At 34.8% G+C, this 17,474-nt stretch overlaps 1 protein-coding gene across 5 annotated transcripts in view; it reads left to right on the plus strand.

Annotated features, from left to right (window-relative positions):
* Window positions 1-17,474, plus strand: part of LOC126720673 (probable LRR receptor-like serine/threonine-protein kinase At1g56140) — a 96,446-nt gene that overhangs the window by 29,460 nt on the left and 49,512 nt on the right. For all 5 annotated transcript variants that reach the window (XM_050423416.1, XM_050423417.1, XM_050423419.1 and 2 more), the window contains 4 exons: window positions 92-163; window positions 252-317; window positions 505-570; window positions 985-1,029. In XM_050423416.1, the coding sequence (XP_050279373.1) occupies window positions 92-163; window positions 252-317; window positions 505-570; window positions 985-1,029 (249 nt within the window). The remainder of the gene's footprint in view (window positions 1-91; window positions 164-251; window positions 318-504; window positions 571-984; window positions 1,030-17,474) is intronic.

Below are 17,474 nucleotides of genomic sequence, written 5' to 3' on the forward strand. Positions count from 1 at the left end.
AGTAGATTAGACAGCTAATTTTATATATCTACGAGCTATTAAGCAATAACTTCTTATCAGTCCATGTGATAACATTATTATTCTCTTTTAGGGACTTGAGCTTCAACAATATAAGAGGGCAAATTCCAGACTCTCTTTTCCAAATGAGTTCTCTTACTCACTTGTAATATACCTTATTTTCTCAACTGCATTTTTACATCTGAACATATTCCTTTCTGTATTGACGCATTTACCATTGCCTTCATTGTCAGGTCTCTTGGAAACAATAAGTTAAATGGCACTCTGCCTGAAAGTATAAGTGGTTCTGTTGTCTACATGTAAGACATTGTTTGCCTTTAGTTAAGTATTCAGTTTTCTAGTTCAGGAATCCTTTCTACCTACTGCAATCAATTATTGACACTATGCTATTTGAGGGAATTATTGACACTATAGGGCATAGGCATCGTTTACCAATTGGATGGACCAATGTCCCTAACATCCTTGTTTTATATAATATGCCTGCAGTGATTTGTCTTACAATTATCTGCGGGGGGGAAGCTTCCCATCTTGGGTCAACTCAAATTTACGAATGTATGTTTATTATTGTTTACTTCATTGTCTTTATTTTTATTAAGTTAATCATTTTCTATCAAATTTAAAATTTTGAGATAACTAACAAATTATTAGATTTATATATATGTTGTATTTAAGTAGGTAATCTTGAGTTCAAATCTTATTTTTATTGTTATTCTTTACCTCCTACATTTCTCCTTTTTATAAGTTAAAAGATCTATGTGTTGGGTAGTTTATTATATTGTATTTGAAAATATTCTATATAATTTGTTTATTTTCCTAATATTCTATTACCTGCTACTCTTGAACACCATCCCCCCGCCCCCTAACGTTCAAAAAAATCTTGAATTTTGAATATAATCTTGAACACTCTGCTTTTACCAATGATGAAACTGACATGGAGATTTTACTGGCTATATATATATCATGCAGAAATTTAGTTGCGAACCAATTCACAATAAAGAATTCAAGCAGAAGGTAATTCTTTCTATACATGCTATATTTCAATGACTAAATTTTACTGTGATGAGCGTGTAAAAGAAAAAAAAGAAAAAAAAAAATAGTTAGTCGTTTCAAATTAGTTAACATGTTATTGATGTTTTATAAATAGTTGCAAATCCACACAATGTGCAGAAAAGTTTGATGATTTATTTTTTTTTTTCTTAAGTGAAAAATGAGAATAATAGATAAGTTTTATATGTATTAGTCTCAAACATTTCTAAAAATGATATGGTTATTTACTAACAAAATATGGTTGATATAATTTATTAGATTTTCTAACTTAAGCTATTTCTATTTGTTATTCAAAAGTGTTTTAAATTCTATAAATTTTTTTTAAAGGAAACATAAAGCATTTTGCATTCAGTTGTTATATAAGGTAAGATATATATTTTGTTATTAATGTAATGTGTGATTAAAATTTGTTTTGAGTGCATCTTAGAAAGAGTTCGTCCTTTATATGTCTTGAATGATTTAAAATTGACGCAAATATAGGTAAATACATCACTTATATTAATAAAAAAAACAAATACAAGATTTTAATAACATAAGAATAATGTAACTTATCAATAACCTATCAACATTATGCTGAGAATATAGCATAATTGTTAATGAAACAACTCCTCTTTCTATACAAACTTATTCTTGCAAAATATCAACATTGCTACTTCAATATGCCCAAAAACTCATATTGATGTGCCTATCACACACACTACCCATATTCAATTACAAATCAGCAAAACTATGTTGAATTGCATGAGCATGAAGACTCTTTGCAAAATTTTGATTTCTCCTACATGCCGAAATCATACTCCTTCTCAATCATGCATAATAAGAAGACTTCATAGCACTTACAAAACATTATTTACTAACCATCATAATATAAACAACTCATAAAAAATAGGAAAAAGAAAGAAGAAGAAAAATTGTACAATGCAAAATGTAGATTATGTTTAAGGTTGCCCTTACGAACAAAATGTCCTTGTTCATTTCATTTTTCTTTTTCGTAATATATATATTTTTTAAATAGTCTGTGTTTTGGATATAAGGAAGATAAATTTTAGAATTTCATGTCGGTTTTTTTTTTTTTTTGGTATTGAATCTTTCTACATTTTTTCTGTTAAGGTTATTATTTTTTAATATAACTTTTTTGTGTTTTAGATATTAGTGAGACAAAGTTTGAATTTTGATATAATATATCTGCTTTTATGCTATGGAATTGTGGTTCATTGGGTTTTGGGGAGTTTTCTTGAGTGATTAATATAATATATTAATCACTTTAAGTCAAAAAGTCTAAGTTCAATGAGTATGTGTTCAATTATGTTATATCAAGTACTTATTCTTCTCATCGTTATTTAATGTACGACTTTACTCACACATATATACTCAATATTGGGTAAGTTTTTTTTAACCTTGTTATTCATTTATAAAATTTTCAAATACATATTATGTGCTTTGCATGTTAAGGAGAGGAAACTTTTTGTCTCTTTTGGACTGATGAATAGTTTCTTCAAATACGATTAATGTATATTTTATTTTAGGGTGAGAAAATTTGGTTTTTTCTTATGCGACTCTTTTATTTTCTCTTTTGGTTTTCATTCTTAATGTTCTTACATTGGGGTTTGGAACAAATTTTTTGTTTCCTATTTTCATTTAATCGATTATCATTTGTTATGTTTTCTATGTTTTTTTTTTCTTTGGTTATTTACCATCTCTCATAAGTTCTCTTTCCCTTTTTTTGGTGTTTTCAAGTTATTTTATATCTTTATGTAAAAAAAAAACTACAAAAATCTTATTACAAATAGTTGAATAGCTTTCAAAGATGTAATAGTTATCAGTTGCAACTTAATAGTTTTATATCAAAATTGAATAAATAAAAATTAAGCAAAAGTGAGGAAAATAGAAAACTTGTGATCCAGATTTAAAAGACGGAATGAACAAAATGTATGAATCGATACCAAATGAAGGAAAAATATCAGCCCGAAACAATATTTAATTGAATAGTATATTAAAATGGAGAAAGTTTAGTTATAAAATTGGTTGTAGTCTAAGGTTACAACCTAGTCAATATCTTTTTATTAAAGATGAATTTTGACAAATCCGTCATTGGATTACATTTTCATTTTATAATATCAATGCTTGCAAGGTTTCTAGAAAATTAAAGATCAATAACTTTGTCATCAATATTTTTTTTTTAAATTGCAAGTTTTAGTAGTTTAAAATTATGCATAAAATATAATTTTATAAGTCATATAGTAAATAATATTTAATTGGTACAAAATTTGACATGTGTATTAAGAGTGTAAAGAACATGCAATACAACAGTTAAATTTTCAAAATATGTAGTAATGTTAATGATATTAAATAAAATTGTTACCTTAAACTACAACTAATTTTATAGTCAAAATTGTCCTATTAAAATTGATAGTGCTTGGTAACATATTAACAAAAACATCCATTAACACAAGCTATACAGGGTATTGTTTTCTTTGCGTTAGAACTTTAGCTATCCATTTCCAAAGCCAACTAATTAGTAAACATAACTCATAATAATAATAATAATAATAATAATAACAATAATAATAAGTTATGAAAAAACATAATATGTGATGGATAATTTATTCCAATGTGATAGAAGTGGTTTAATAAACTGTGATCAAGGAAAATAACCATTAACGAAAAGAAGTGGGAAAAAAAAGCACCAAAAGTTTAACGAAATATAAGGAAGAGAAAAAAATTGTGGAGTAGGGTTCAATTCTAGGGTTCAATCCCCCTTACTTATACTTAGTGCAACATTAAAAATGTTTGAGATATATGTTAGCCCAATAATCATGGCCCAAGCCCAATCATGCTTTGTGTGCAAGCCAATATATATTTTGTATTACAAGTCTATTAATTACAGTTCGTCTAGAGTTAAACATATTATAAATAGGTCATATTAGATTCATAATAACATAAGATTTGTATTATAGTCAAATATTAAAAATGTAACCTTTAAGGGTTTTCTTCGTAGACATAAGTTGTTCAACTGAATCATGTAACTCTTGTGTGTTTTTATGTTATGATTTTATACTTCCACTTCCACATCTATTTTAGCAAATCTAACCAAAAGAAAAAAAAAAAGAAAAGTATGTAGAGTTAACTTGTATGATCATGTATTAGAATTATTAATTTGCAACAAAGTATTTTTCTCGTAAGAATATTTCACTTTAGGTATATTAAACTATGGAAAATGTTAACAGACGTCTTAAGAGCATTGGTTTAAGATCTATTTTTATTACACTATTTTATGAGAAAATGATAAAGTAATTAATTTTTTTGACAGCTTGTTCTATTTATTATGAAAGTGATGTCAAAATTTTTCTAATAAAGTTTATCAACAATTTCTCTTAAGACACTCGTTAACATGACCCTTAAACCATTAATTAAAAAAATATTTTTAATGACATTTGCTAATGATAATATAGTTGGGATTAAGTTTTAACAATCATGATAGTCAGAAAAGGAAAGAGAAAAATAGAGTTTTCTTACCATTCAAAAGCTCCAACTTGTAGCCCTCTATTTTTAATGTTTTCTTTAAACCCAAACCACTACTTTATCATCTATAATTATAGCACTATCTCTTACAAAATATATCATAACTTTTTGTACTAAATACATAGCTTACTTTGATACATTCATAAATTTCTACTAAATCAAAATATACCTATATGAAAATGTTTTACAATGAAACGCAAAACATCATTACAATTTTTTCTCAACAATGATTAAGCATCTATATAAAAATTATTAAAAAAAAAAAAGGTGATAATGAAAATCTAATTATGAAAGCCAAAACATGTCACTTCCAATTATTTTCATTTGACTCACCATTACTTTTGTCTAATTAAGTTCCACGATAGAGTACTTTCATAACAACTAAAAAATTATAAATTTCTGCATAAAAAAATATAAAATATAAAAATAAGCTTAGCAAAACCTCATAGTTCAACTTCTAAACTGATACTAAAAAAACTCACATATATTCTCATTTTTAAAACAATTAATAATTAATGCAAACTCAAATCCAACTAATGTTATATATATATATATATATAGAGAGAGAGAGAGAGAGAGAGAGAGAGAGAGAGAGAGAGAGCATTTGATTGGGAATTGAAACACCAAAACACCTAACCCAGACAGGTCATGCCTAAAAGGGTTTTATAATTACCATATCTTCTTGCCAAGGGCGATTTGGGGGCATAAAAATAGTGCAATTTGAAAGGTCATTACTCATTTTTTGCCGTGGTATAAAAGTAATGCTAGAACTTTTGATAATGTTGTTTGTGTGTATGATGGTTGCATGAACATATCCTTTCTCTAGTTTCTTAGATTTTAGGGTAAATTACAAAGTTGGTCTCTATCCTTTATATACTATATCTCAATTTAAGGAGAAAATGGGTAAATGCCCTTTTCGTGCAAATTTTTTAGCGTTTTGCCTCATTTCCCAAACTAATTAGGGAAATGCTCCTCTGTTAAAACTCAACTTTCTAAAAATCAAGTTTCAATTTAAAACTCGATTTTTGGACAATCAAATTATAACAAACTGAAAATTAAAAAAAGAAAAAATAAATTACTGGAACTCAAGTTCCATGCAATTTTTTAAAGCCCTATATTGGTGTTTTAAAACATGCAAGTTTTTTTCTTAAGTCTGATCGCTCCATAGAGAGCCCTACAGTGGCGTTTTAAAGCCCTACAATAGCGTTTTGAATACCTATAGTGGCATTTTTTATGGAACTCGAGTTCCATACAAATTTTTTTTTTAATTTTATTATTAATTTTATTTATTTATTTATTTATTTATTTTTTAAGTTTGATCGTCCCATACTCAATTTTGACAAAATCGAGTTACAAAAAAAGGGTATTTTCCTAATTAGTTTGGAAAAGGGGGCAGAACGCTAAAAATTTTGCGCGAAAAGGGCATTTGCCCATTTTCTCCCTCAATTTCGTCATTAACCTTTCAATCATGTTAATTTGGTCCCTAACATTTTCAATGTCATATCAATTTAATCCCTGTCATTATTTCTTAGACTATTGTACTCTCAGAACTAGGCTATATTATTCATCTAGTATACTTTGATATTTTTATTTAACGGTATGTTCAATTGAAAGTGTGATTTTAATTTTTTTATGTTATAGAGCTGCAACTTAGATCTTTAGTGGTTGCCATAGGTTAAATTGTGAGAAGGGTAGACATTAGATGTTTTGGGATACGTTCCACTATCATGAACTTTTGGTTCTTGTTCCTTTTTTATGGACAGAATATATTTTTATATTCTACGGGTTAAGGTTGTGATATTGCAAATGTGATTCTTTGATTTTAGTTTATATGAACTTAATGGTGTGAATCTTTCGATAGGAAAGAAATTTAATTTTATATGTGATGGTGAAGGATAAGTGTAGCTTGTCCTTGGGTTGTCGTCCACAAAATGCAGGTTACCATAACACTTGGGCTTGCCCCTACTCATCCATTGTATCACTCATGGGTTGTCTTAATCTTTTTATGAGAGGCTCATCCGTACTAAGGAAAGTCGTCCAGACATGGATGACCCTTCAATACTTGGGAACATTTCTAGATGCTAGATTTATCTACAAGAGCTTATGAATCGGACCACATGTAACCATTTTAGTATGTGAGTAAGATCTTGATTCATCGCTATAACTTCTTGCCAAGCACTTAACTTCCAATGACAGTTATAGAAGATAAAAGTAAATAATATAACTCCTATAGCGGTTGCAAGAGTTGAGTGTAAACCTTCTGACCTCTGCAAATATGGGGGAAGGTACAAAGACAAGTAACTGTTTCAAGAGCACACTATATAAATACTCATTCACAACAAACAAAGGTAAGTTTGAGACAATTCCCAAAAACTTGGTACTCTAGAATTTAAGGGAGAAACTAACTTAAGCATCAAAGGGTTCTTGGTTGGCCAGCTTCGGTCTCCTTTGATTGTTTGTTTTCCATTTTAGGCCTTCTAGACCATTGAAGTCCTAAGCATTCAGCCTACTGATTTTTTGTGCATTATTAGTTGGTGCTATCTATTGGAAAGATCATTTTTGTGTTTTGCAATTTCTTTCTCCGACAAAAGGCTGCATGGTTCGAACAAGATTAAGGGCCACTAGTATAGGCCACCAGGAGAGTAGGGATGCCTCTAGTAATCTCCACCGTGATCAATAGTTAGTACCTGTCACGCAACCGCCTTCTGTCCAATATATACAATCCATGGCAGCAGCCATGGCAGAATTAACCCATCAAAATCAAGAGTTGGCTAGGGAGATTAGTTTAAGGAGGCAACACCATGAAAAATACACGGAAGGACAAGCCTAGAGTCAAGAAGATAGAGGAAATGCTAAGCACGAAAACAAGTCAAGGGGTACCGTTTCATGAAGGGTGCCACACTTGGAGAGGGAGATGAATCAGATGAGGAAGGTCATGGACGAGATGAGTGAGAACATGAGAAGGGCGAATCTCGTAGATGATTTGGTTCATCGAAGAGACTCTCCTTTTACGGCTTCCATCAATAACCATCCCTTGCCTCCTAAGTTCAAGATGCCTTCCTTGAACTCATATGATGGAACACATGACCCTTTTGATCATATTGCTACTTTCAAGACTACGATACACCTTTAAGGAGTTCTAGACGAAATTATGTGTAGGGCCTTCCCTACTGCCCCCAAAGGGCCAACACAAGTATGGTTCAGTAAGATACCTCTAAATCATGTGAGTTTTTTCGAAGAATTGAGTAAGCTGTTTGTCAACAATTTTATTAGAGGACAAAGGCATAAACATTCCTCATCCAGTTTGTTAACCATAGAGCAAGGGGAAAATGAAAGCTTGCGCTCCTTCATTACACGTTTCAACAAGGAAGCCCTGACAATGGACGAGATGGACGACAAGTTGTTGTTGGCAACCTTCCATAATGGAGTAAACTCCAATTTATTCATCCATAAGCTTTATGAACAAGAGCCTCAAACTATGGCTGAACTCATCCACTCAGCCCAAAACTTCATGAATGCAGAGGACGCAATGATAGCTAAGAAGAGGAAGAGAGCTGAACGAATGGAAGCAGATCTCCCCGCGCCATCCTGAGCAGGGTCCTCATCCAAAGAAGGCATGGACAGGAGAGAAAAAAGATTTAGATAACAAGAAGGCAAGCTTTTCGGCATGGAGTCAGCAATATACGTCCTTGAACATTCTGCTGGAACAAGTTCTCATGTAGATCAAGGATGATCCTTCCTTGAAGTAGCCGGAAAAAATGAAGGGAGATCCCAACAAGTGTTTTGATTTGAAGCAACAGATAGAAAAGCTAACTACAGCAAAATTTATCTACAAAGTTTGTTGCCCGGACTGGTTGGCTAATGTGGTGATGGTCAAAAAGGCTAATGGCAAATGGAGGATGTGCATAGACTTCACCAATCTGAACAAGGCTTGCCCTAAAGATAGCTATCCATTATCGCATATTGATCAACTGGTGGACTCAACTGCGGGTCATAAATTACTAAGTTTCATGGATGCCTTCTCAAGTTACAATAAAATATGGATGGACGAGGTGGATCAAGAAAAGACATCCTTTATTACCAGCCAAGGTTTGTTTTGCTACAAGGTGATGCCCTTTGGTTTGAGGAATGCGGGGGCAACTTATCAGAGGCTGGTTAACCATATGTTTCGTCCACAAATTGGGTGAAATGTGGAAGTTTATGTAGATGATATGTTGGTAAAGAGTTTGGGCGAGCAAAAGCATTTGGACGACCTCCAAGAAACCTTTGACATGCTTAGACAGTACAACATGAAGTTAAATACGAGCAAGTGAGCTTTTAGAGTCTCGTCTGGTAAGTTTCTCGGGTTCATGGTTTCTCATAGGGAAATCGAGGCAAACCTCGATAAAATCCAGGCAATATTGAATATGGAGCCACCAAAAAACATTAAGGAAGTCCAGTCCCTCACTGGACGAGTTGCTGCTCTTAACAGGTTCGTTTCTAAAGCTACTGACAAGTGCTTGCCATTTTTTAATGTTCTGAAGAAGACATTTGAATGGACAGACGAGTGTCAGAAGGCCTACCTCATAACAATTATACTTGTATTTAGCGGTGTCCTCGCATGTAGTAAGCTCAACGTTGATTAGAGAAAAAGCGAAGATTTAGAAGTTGGTTTATTACACAAGCCAAGCACTAAGAGGGGCAGAAGGACGATATCCCATGATGGAAAAGTTGGCCTTTGCTTTGGTCACAGCTTCTAGAAAGTTGAGGCATTACTTTCAAGTTCATGTCATCAATGTCTTGACAGATCATCCACTGAAGAAGGTAATGAACAAGTTAGAAGCCACAGGATGACTAATCTAATAGGCCATAGAACTTAGCAAGTTTGATGTCAGTTACCAACCAAGAAATATGATAAAGGCACAGGTATAGGCCAATTTCATTGTAGAGTTCAGTCCTAAGCAAGGTGAGTTAGACGAAGTGGACAAAGTACAAAGGTGGGTCGTCAATGTGGATGGCTCGTCCACGTCATATGCAGGGGGAATTGGAGTTATACTCAAATCCTCGGAAGGGGACAAGTTGAAATACACAGCCCGTCTACAATACCAGACTACCAACAATGAAGCTGAATATAAAGCTCTCGTTAAAGGATTAGAATTGGCTAATTCCTTAGGGGCAGAGTCAGTAATCGTCCAAGGGGATTCTCAGTTGATCATCAATCAAGTGAATGGAATGTGTGAAGCTAAAGAAGATTAGATGAAGAAGTACCTAAACAAGGTAAAGCAGCTTGTCAAAAAATTTAAAGAAGCCAGTTTTGTTCAACTCCCGAGGGAAGAAAACTTGGAAGCAGATGCTTTGACAAAAATAACTTCAGTAGGGGGAACCATGGATGAGTGTGATAAAGTCCAATATATGCCGAGCATAGATCTTCCAGAGGTACAGCAAATTGAAGGAGAAGAAAATTGGATGACTTCAATAGTCATCTATCTCAAGGATGGAAGGTTTCTAGAGGACAAGGTCGAGGCCAGGAAGTTGAGGATCAGAGTTGCCAAGTATGTCCTCATAGACGAGGTGTTATATAAACGAGGTTTCTCTCAGCCCTACTTAAGGTGTTTAGCCCTGGATGAGTCGAACTATGTATTGAGAAAGGTTCATGAAGGAGCATGCGGAAACTACTCAGGAGCATAAGCATTAGTTCATAAGGTCGTTCGTGTAGGTTACTACTAGACAACTATTCAAGTAGATGCTAAGGCTTATGTCAAGGTGTGTGACCAGTGCCAACACGGAGTATCTCACCCCTATGATGGCCCCATGGCCCTTTGCGCAATAGGGACTAAATATCTTAGGTCCCTTTCCACTCGGAACCAGGTAGATGAAGTTTTTGGTAGTAGAGATTGATTACTTCACTAAATGGGTGGAAGTTGAACCCTTAGCGAAAATCACACAATAGAATGTTAAGAACTTCATTTGGAAAAATATTATATGTAGGTTTCGGATATCCAGGGTACTAGTATCTGACAATGGATGACAATTTGATAAAACACCTTTCAGGGATTTTTGTGAACAACTTGGAATAAAAAATCATTATTCCTCACCCTTCCACCCACAATCAAACGGACAAGCAGAAGTAGCGAATCAGTCCTTGTTGAAAATCATCAAGACTCGACTTGAAGGGGCAAAGGGAATATGGCTAGATGAGCTACCAGGTGTTCTATAGGCTCATAGGACGACTGTGAGGACCCCCACAAGGGAATCCCCTTTCAAATTGGCCTATGGAAGTGAAGCACTCATACTTGCAGAAGTGCGCATGGCCAACCACAAGGTAATGAAATATCAGCACAGGGAGAATGAAGAACAACTTCGTCTTAACCTTGATCTCATTGAATCTTATGGCTAGGCAGTATGATGCAATGGTGAAGCCCAGGTGTTTCAATATTGGGGACCTTATCCTAAAAACGGTCTCCTTGGCAACCAAAAACCCAGCCCATGAGAAACTGGGGCCTAATTGGGAAGGACCCTATAGGGTCATTAATTGCAAATGGCAGGGATTATACTACCTGGAAGCCTAAGATGGACAGAAGCTAGAGCACCCTTAGAACGTTAAGCACTTGAGGAAATACTACCAATGAAGGGTCTGCCAAGACAAGTAGCATCACGGACGAAGTTGAAGTGTGAAGTCGAAGTGTTTCCCTCATGTTTATTTATGTTTTATTACTACTACTGTATATTTTGAATATTTTAATTCCCTAAAAAGTGTATTAGACTCTAACTTATGCGCCGTCTAAGGACAAGTTTATGATGGATGAAGTTATGTACTTGGTCTATTTGTTTGTGTATTTTTAATTTCCTATGGCACTAGCTTCTTAGCATGAGCCATACATGTGGACGGTGTTTGCTATGTATATGAAGTTTGAATTTCCAATACATGTGATGCATGAATGTAGTTTCCCTAATTTCATCCACAAGAAAGCTAAAGACTCAAGATGAATAGTCTTTGGACGCAGGAATGTAATGTCTATAAGCTTTCCCTAAAATAAGGATAAAGTAAAACAAGCTTGAGGTATGTTTTTCTGACCCATAAATGAATAAAACCTTAGGCGTATTCATCCAAGAAATAGACGAAAAAATGCGTGCATGCAAGAACATTCAAAATCCATGGATAAATATCCAGCTGTAACAATCCAATATCTGGACAAGCAAATGCTGGAAACGTCCAACCTATGGACGACGAGCGAGAAACGGCTGCTAAATCTCCAGACGAGTAAAGCTGGTAAAACAATGTCATTCGTACGACAAGTTATACTTGTAAAGTTCATAGAATGGTAAGAATATTGAACATGAGAAATTTACATTAACATGGATGAGCTAAATGCCTCCATGAGTGGATGGACCATACTCAAACCATTACAACCTGGGCAATATATATAATAAATAAATAATAAAAATAAAAAAGACATCCATGCAATAACATGTTCAATAAAAGATGAGAATAAACAATCATTCATAAAGGTTTTAGAAAGAGTAGATGGCCACCGTCCAAAAACCCTTATAAAATGCAGCCTACAAGGCAATTGTTTGAAGCTTGTCCTAAAAGATTATAGATGAGAGAAATGTACTTGGGTCAATCTAAATGGTCCAAATCAACAGACCTCATAAAAAAATAAAAAATAAAATAAAAAAAGAGAAAATTACAAAGATGATACTTCAAATGCCCTTTATTGAGGGTTATCTCTAGAAGTGGGATCATCCTGAGTAGGATGGGTAGTGATATCGTCTTCAATATTGACATCTTCAGAGCTTGTTTGGAGAAGGAAGCTCGCAGCACCAACATTGAGTTTGATGGAAGTGAAGTTAACTTCTGGGAAGTGTTCCTCAGCGTCCATGCGAAAATCTTCAAAGCCAGTAGCATAATTTACATCTAAAAGATCAGTATACTATTTGAAAGCTTTGAACTCCATAACAATGTCTTCTTTGGCTTTCTTAAGAAGGGTGCTCAGCTCACCATTTTTCTTCTGAAGATGATCAAGACAAGAGTCCTTTTCGATGACGTCAGCCGCGAGCTCTTCGACGAGGTTTTGCATTCCTTTGGCCTCATTTGTAGCCTTGGCTGCCACCTCAGCCCAACCCTTGTAGTCGTCCTTCACCTCCTAAATCCTCGTCTCAAGCAAAATCCTTGTCTTATCCAACTCCGTGGCTTGCTTGGACGCCACAATGAACTTTGACATTGCCTATAAGAAATAAGTGACGAAAATAATGGTTAGACGAGAAAAGTGTGAAGTGACAAAGACGAGGCAAAAATGAAATTGCATACCTTGAAAAGATCATGAACACTAGAATGTTCAAAGTCTTTCAAAGAGATGTCATAGCATGCAGCAATGTCCTTATCAAACACAGCCTTCTCAAAGCGTTCCCAAGCCAAATCTTCATTTTCAATAAGATTCATAGGAATCCTTTGAGAAGGCTTGGACGAGGCAGGCACAGTGGTCTTGGACGGAGTAATATCAATGGGGGCAGATGAGTCTACATCAAAAATTTAGACGGACAGTTGAGACGTAGGGAGACTAGGCTTGACAACTCCTGGTTTGAGCGATCCAAGCTTTGCCTTCTTTCCTCGATAACTACGAAGGTTTCCCAAGTCAAGCGTCTTGGATAAGATTTTTCTTTTGTCCCCAACAAAAGGACGGAGCTGGGATTGAGTTTCAGGCCTATTTGCCTCGTCCACAACCTCCTTTCCCTTAGTTTCTTTCATAGTTGCCATCCCTAAAAGGAAAAAATGATGAATAAAGTTAAACCAGAGTATAACATATAATACTCATATAAATTCTAAGTAAAAAGAAACTCACATCTACAAACAGTAACCTTGTGAGCAATGGTTTTAGCAGATGGTTCAGGACCAAGTCCCCACCTGGGAAGACATTGAAGGGTAACCAATGAATGGAAACTCCTGTCAATGTAAAGACGAGCTCTATCGATGAAGTCATGGTAAAATTTGCTTAAAGATGGTCATCCAACAGCTAAAAAAAAATTTAAAAAAAAAAAAAAAAAAAAAAAACCTTCTAGACTTAGGTTCCCTAAGTCGCTAGTGTAAGGGGGAAATGTATCCTTGTCAACCTCAATAGGGTTCCCAGCCTAGAATCTAGAGACGAAGAAGAACTTCGTCTTCCAATTTCTATCAGATGAGACAAGGGATTTTATTAATCTACAATCTGTACCCCTAGCTGTAAATTAATAAAAGCTAAGGGACTGGTTAATTTCTGAGGGTTTGTAGCAGAAGAGGAACTCGTCCACAATAAGAGGACGATCCCCTCCAAATACTTCCCTCCACAAAACTTGCATAGAGACAACCAATCTCCATGCATTGGGGTTAAACTGACATACCACTAAACCTAACCTAATAAGTAATTCCCTAGCAAAGGCATTAAGGGGGTAACCTAAGTCCCCCTAAAAGGTACGCCTCATAGATGCCTATCCGAAAATGGGGGTTGTAGTACCACTCCCCACGGACGGCTAACCTAGGGTTAAGGTCGTCTGGAATCTGGTACCAAGTCCTAAGTGAGGTGAGTCTCTGTTCACTTGTTTTGGAAGGGATACCTATAGCACAACTATAAACTATTTCTACCTCATCTAAAAGAATAGATGGAGGGACACTTGTCGAGGTGTCAGCTCGAGACACAGAAGCTGCCCTCGTCCTGAGTTGTTCCTGAAGAACTTCTAAAGGGACTCCAGGAACACCGGACATGTACTCCTCACTCGTGGTGTTTGCCCCACTACTGCTATTACTAGTGCTACTACTGGAGCCACTATAGCTAGTTGAATCATGATACTTGTCTATAGCCTTATCTGTAATATTACTAGACAAAGAGACGACAGTTTCAAACATCTTGAAAAATACTTAAAGGAAAGCCTAAAGATGAGAATGAGGAGAATACTTGGCTCTAGACAAAAGAGGACTATAGATGCAGAAGAACTTCTAGACGAGGCTTTGGATGATAGATGTCAAGGAAGAAAATCTTTGAAATGCAAAGGGTAGGAGGGGAATTCTACTATTTATAGGCAACGAAGTTTGGCATCTGAAGCGACGTGACCAACCAGGAAAGGCCACGTGGCATCCTTCTCAAAAGACGAAACACCATAATTGAAACACGCCAAATTGGATCACATGTCAAAAAAAAAAAAATAGAAAAAGAGAAAAAGGACAGTTTGATGACATATAACACAAGCGCAAGGGGGCAACTGATGGGAAAGGATAAGTGTAGCTCATCCTTGGGTTGTCATCCATAGAATGCAAGTTACCACAACACTTGGGCTTGCCCCTACTTGTCCATTGTATCATTTATGGGTTGTCCTAATCTTTTTATAAGAGGCTCGTCCATACTAAGGAAAGTCGTCCAGCATGGACGACCCTTCAATACTTGGGAACATTTTTAAATGCAAGATTTATCTATGAGAGTTTATGAATCAAACCACGTGTAACCATTTTAGTACGTGAGTAAGATCTTGATTCATCACTATAACTTCTTGCTAAGCACTTAACTTCCAATGACAGTTATAGAAGATAAGAGTAAATAATATAACTCCTATAGCGGTTGCAAGAGTTGAGTGTAAACCTTCTGACCTCCACAAATATGGGGGAAGTTACAAAGACAAGTAACCGCTTCAAGAGCACTTTATATAAATACTCATTCATGACAAACAAAGGTAAGTTTGAGACAATTCTCAAAAAGTTGGTACTCTAGAATTTAAGGGAGAAACTAACTTAAGTATCGGAGGGATCTTGGCCGGTTAGCCTCGGTCTCTTTTGATTGTTTGTTTTCCTTTTCAGGCCTTTCAAATCATTGAAGCCCAAACCATTCCACCTACTGATTTTTTTTGCATCATCAAAATGTTTTGTAAAATACAAATGTTTGTAATATCTTTAAATTAAACTCGTAGATCTGATTTTGAAAGGTAGTTGCACTTTGCATTAATGGCTACAATTAGGCATATTGAATTATGGCACCTTAGGTTCTATAATGCTAAATGTTTAGAACCTTCAAAGATATATAGTATCATAAGATTAAAGTTTTTAGGTTTTCCGTCCAATAAGGTAAAATTTTGGGCACTTTTATCAATTGATCTTAATTTGTTGTTAAAAAAAGGTTTGACACATTATATTGCATAGGGCGAGGAAAATATTTTACAAGAATACGAATGAATTTCTTTAAATTGTAGTTTCGTAGTTCTTTTGGAATTGAAAGATCTTTGTGCGTAAGTTGAGAGTTTGTTTATTTTGTTTATCTAAAAGCACTGTTAGGTATAGGGTTATGGGAGAACAAGTGTGATACACTAGCTTATGTGGATTGAGTTGGATTAGATGGTAGATGTGGTAGCTCTTTTCTCAGGTCATTACAAATAATATTAGAATTAACTTGGTAATGCATGTGGTTCATGAGCATTGCAACTTGTAGGACATTATGAAGAGGTTAAGAATTTCAATGGGGAAAATTATGATAGCACGAATTAATTGAATTGTATTGGACAAGTGTGTGTCACACAAGTCTGTGTTGAATCCCACATCAGGTATTTATCAGGTCGAACTAAAATATATAAATGATTATGAAGGGTAATAATTTTAACTTGATTTGCCTTTTTTAATTATAAGCACATATGTGGTTCGCCCTTTCCTTGTGTCATTACAAATCATATTAGAGCTCCCTTTGTAACGCCACGTGAACTAAGACCAACATGTGGGACTTGACGAGGACATTAGAAATTTAAGCGGGACATTGTGATATTTTAGATTATGTGGATTTGATTGGATTAGTTTGTGCTGTGCAAGTGTGTGTTAAGTCTAACACTGGGAGTTTACCATGTGAAAATGAGTTATATAAGGGATTACAAGAAGCCTTTCAATTTTAAATTGACGAATCCTCTTGGGGTATAAACACATATGTGATTAGCCTTTTCAAGGGGTCATTACTGTTGGGATAAATCCCCATGTATGTGTGAATTAAATTAAATCTAACCCAAGCAACAAAGAAAATAGAAATCTACGGAAGCGAGAAAAAAAAAATCAACCAACAAGAACACCAAGAAATTACATGAAAAAAACCCTCTAGTGTAGAGGAAAAAACCAAGGGGAAAATTTGATCAATCCACTAATAAAATAGAGATTACAACACTCAAGTTATACCCAAAACCTAAGTTCACAATAAAATAGGAAAATACAATAATACCTCTAGGAACAAATACAACCTCATCAGAAAACCCAATAGCAAGATTTTCCACTCTGAATACTTTAACTCTTTGTGGTTGTAGCACCCAAATAATTGTCCTAGAGAAAACTCTCAATTTATCTTCCTTGTTTGCCTTGAGTAAAAGAAAATTCACATTTTCTTTTTTCCCTTAGTACCACACAGAGCACAAATCTTTTTCTTTCATTCGGCTTCAAAACTGTGTTTCACTCTTCAGTCTCTCTCTGAATCTCTCTACATCATGAAACCACACACACAATCTTTATATAAAAGCTTCTGTCGCTTGACATTCCTAATATAATTAGGAATAGAAGTCATTGACTTCTTGTGCAATTGGCACACCTATTTCTATATTAAACAGGATTCCATGTGGGCTGGACTTCTAGGTGTCGTGCACCTCAAAAGTCTCCCCCTTCAGCCCATCGAGGAAAGAGATATTCATCCCAACTCTTCAGTTAGAATTCATGCCGGCCGTTCCGACACAAAGCTTAAGCTTCTGGTTGGTCACAACCTTAGTCAACATGTTAGCTGGATTCTTCTCAATATAAATCTTTCTCAGTTGCATCAATCGTTTTTCAACAACTAGTCTTATCCAATGGTATCTCACTTCAATGTGTTTTGAGAGAGAATGAAACGTAGCATTCTTGCTTAAGTCTATTGCACTTTGACTATCAC

This window comes from Quercus robur, chromosome 4 (genome assembly GCF_932294415.1).
Source record: "Quercus robur chromosome 4, dhQueRobu3.1, whole genome shotgun sequence".
NCBI classification, from domain to species: Eukaryota; Viridiplantae; Streptophyta; class Magnoliopsida; order Fagales; family Fagaceae; genus Quercus; species Quercus robur.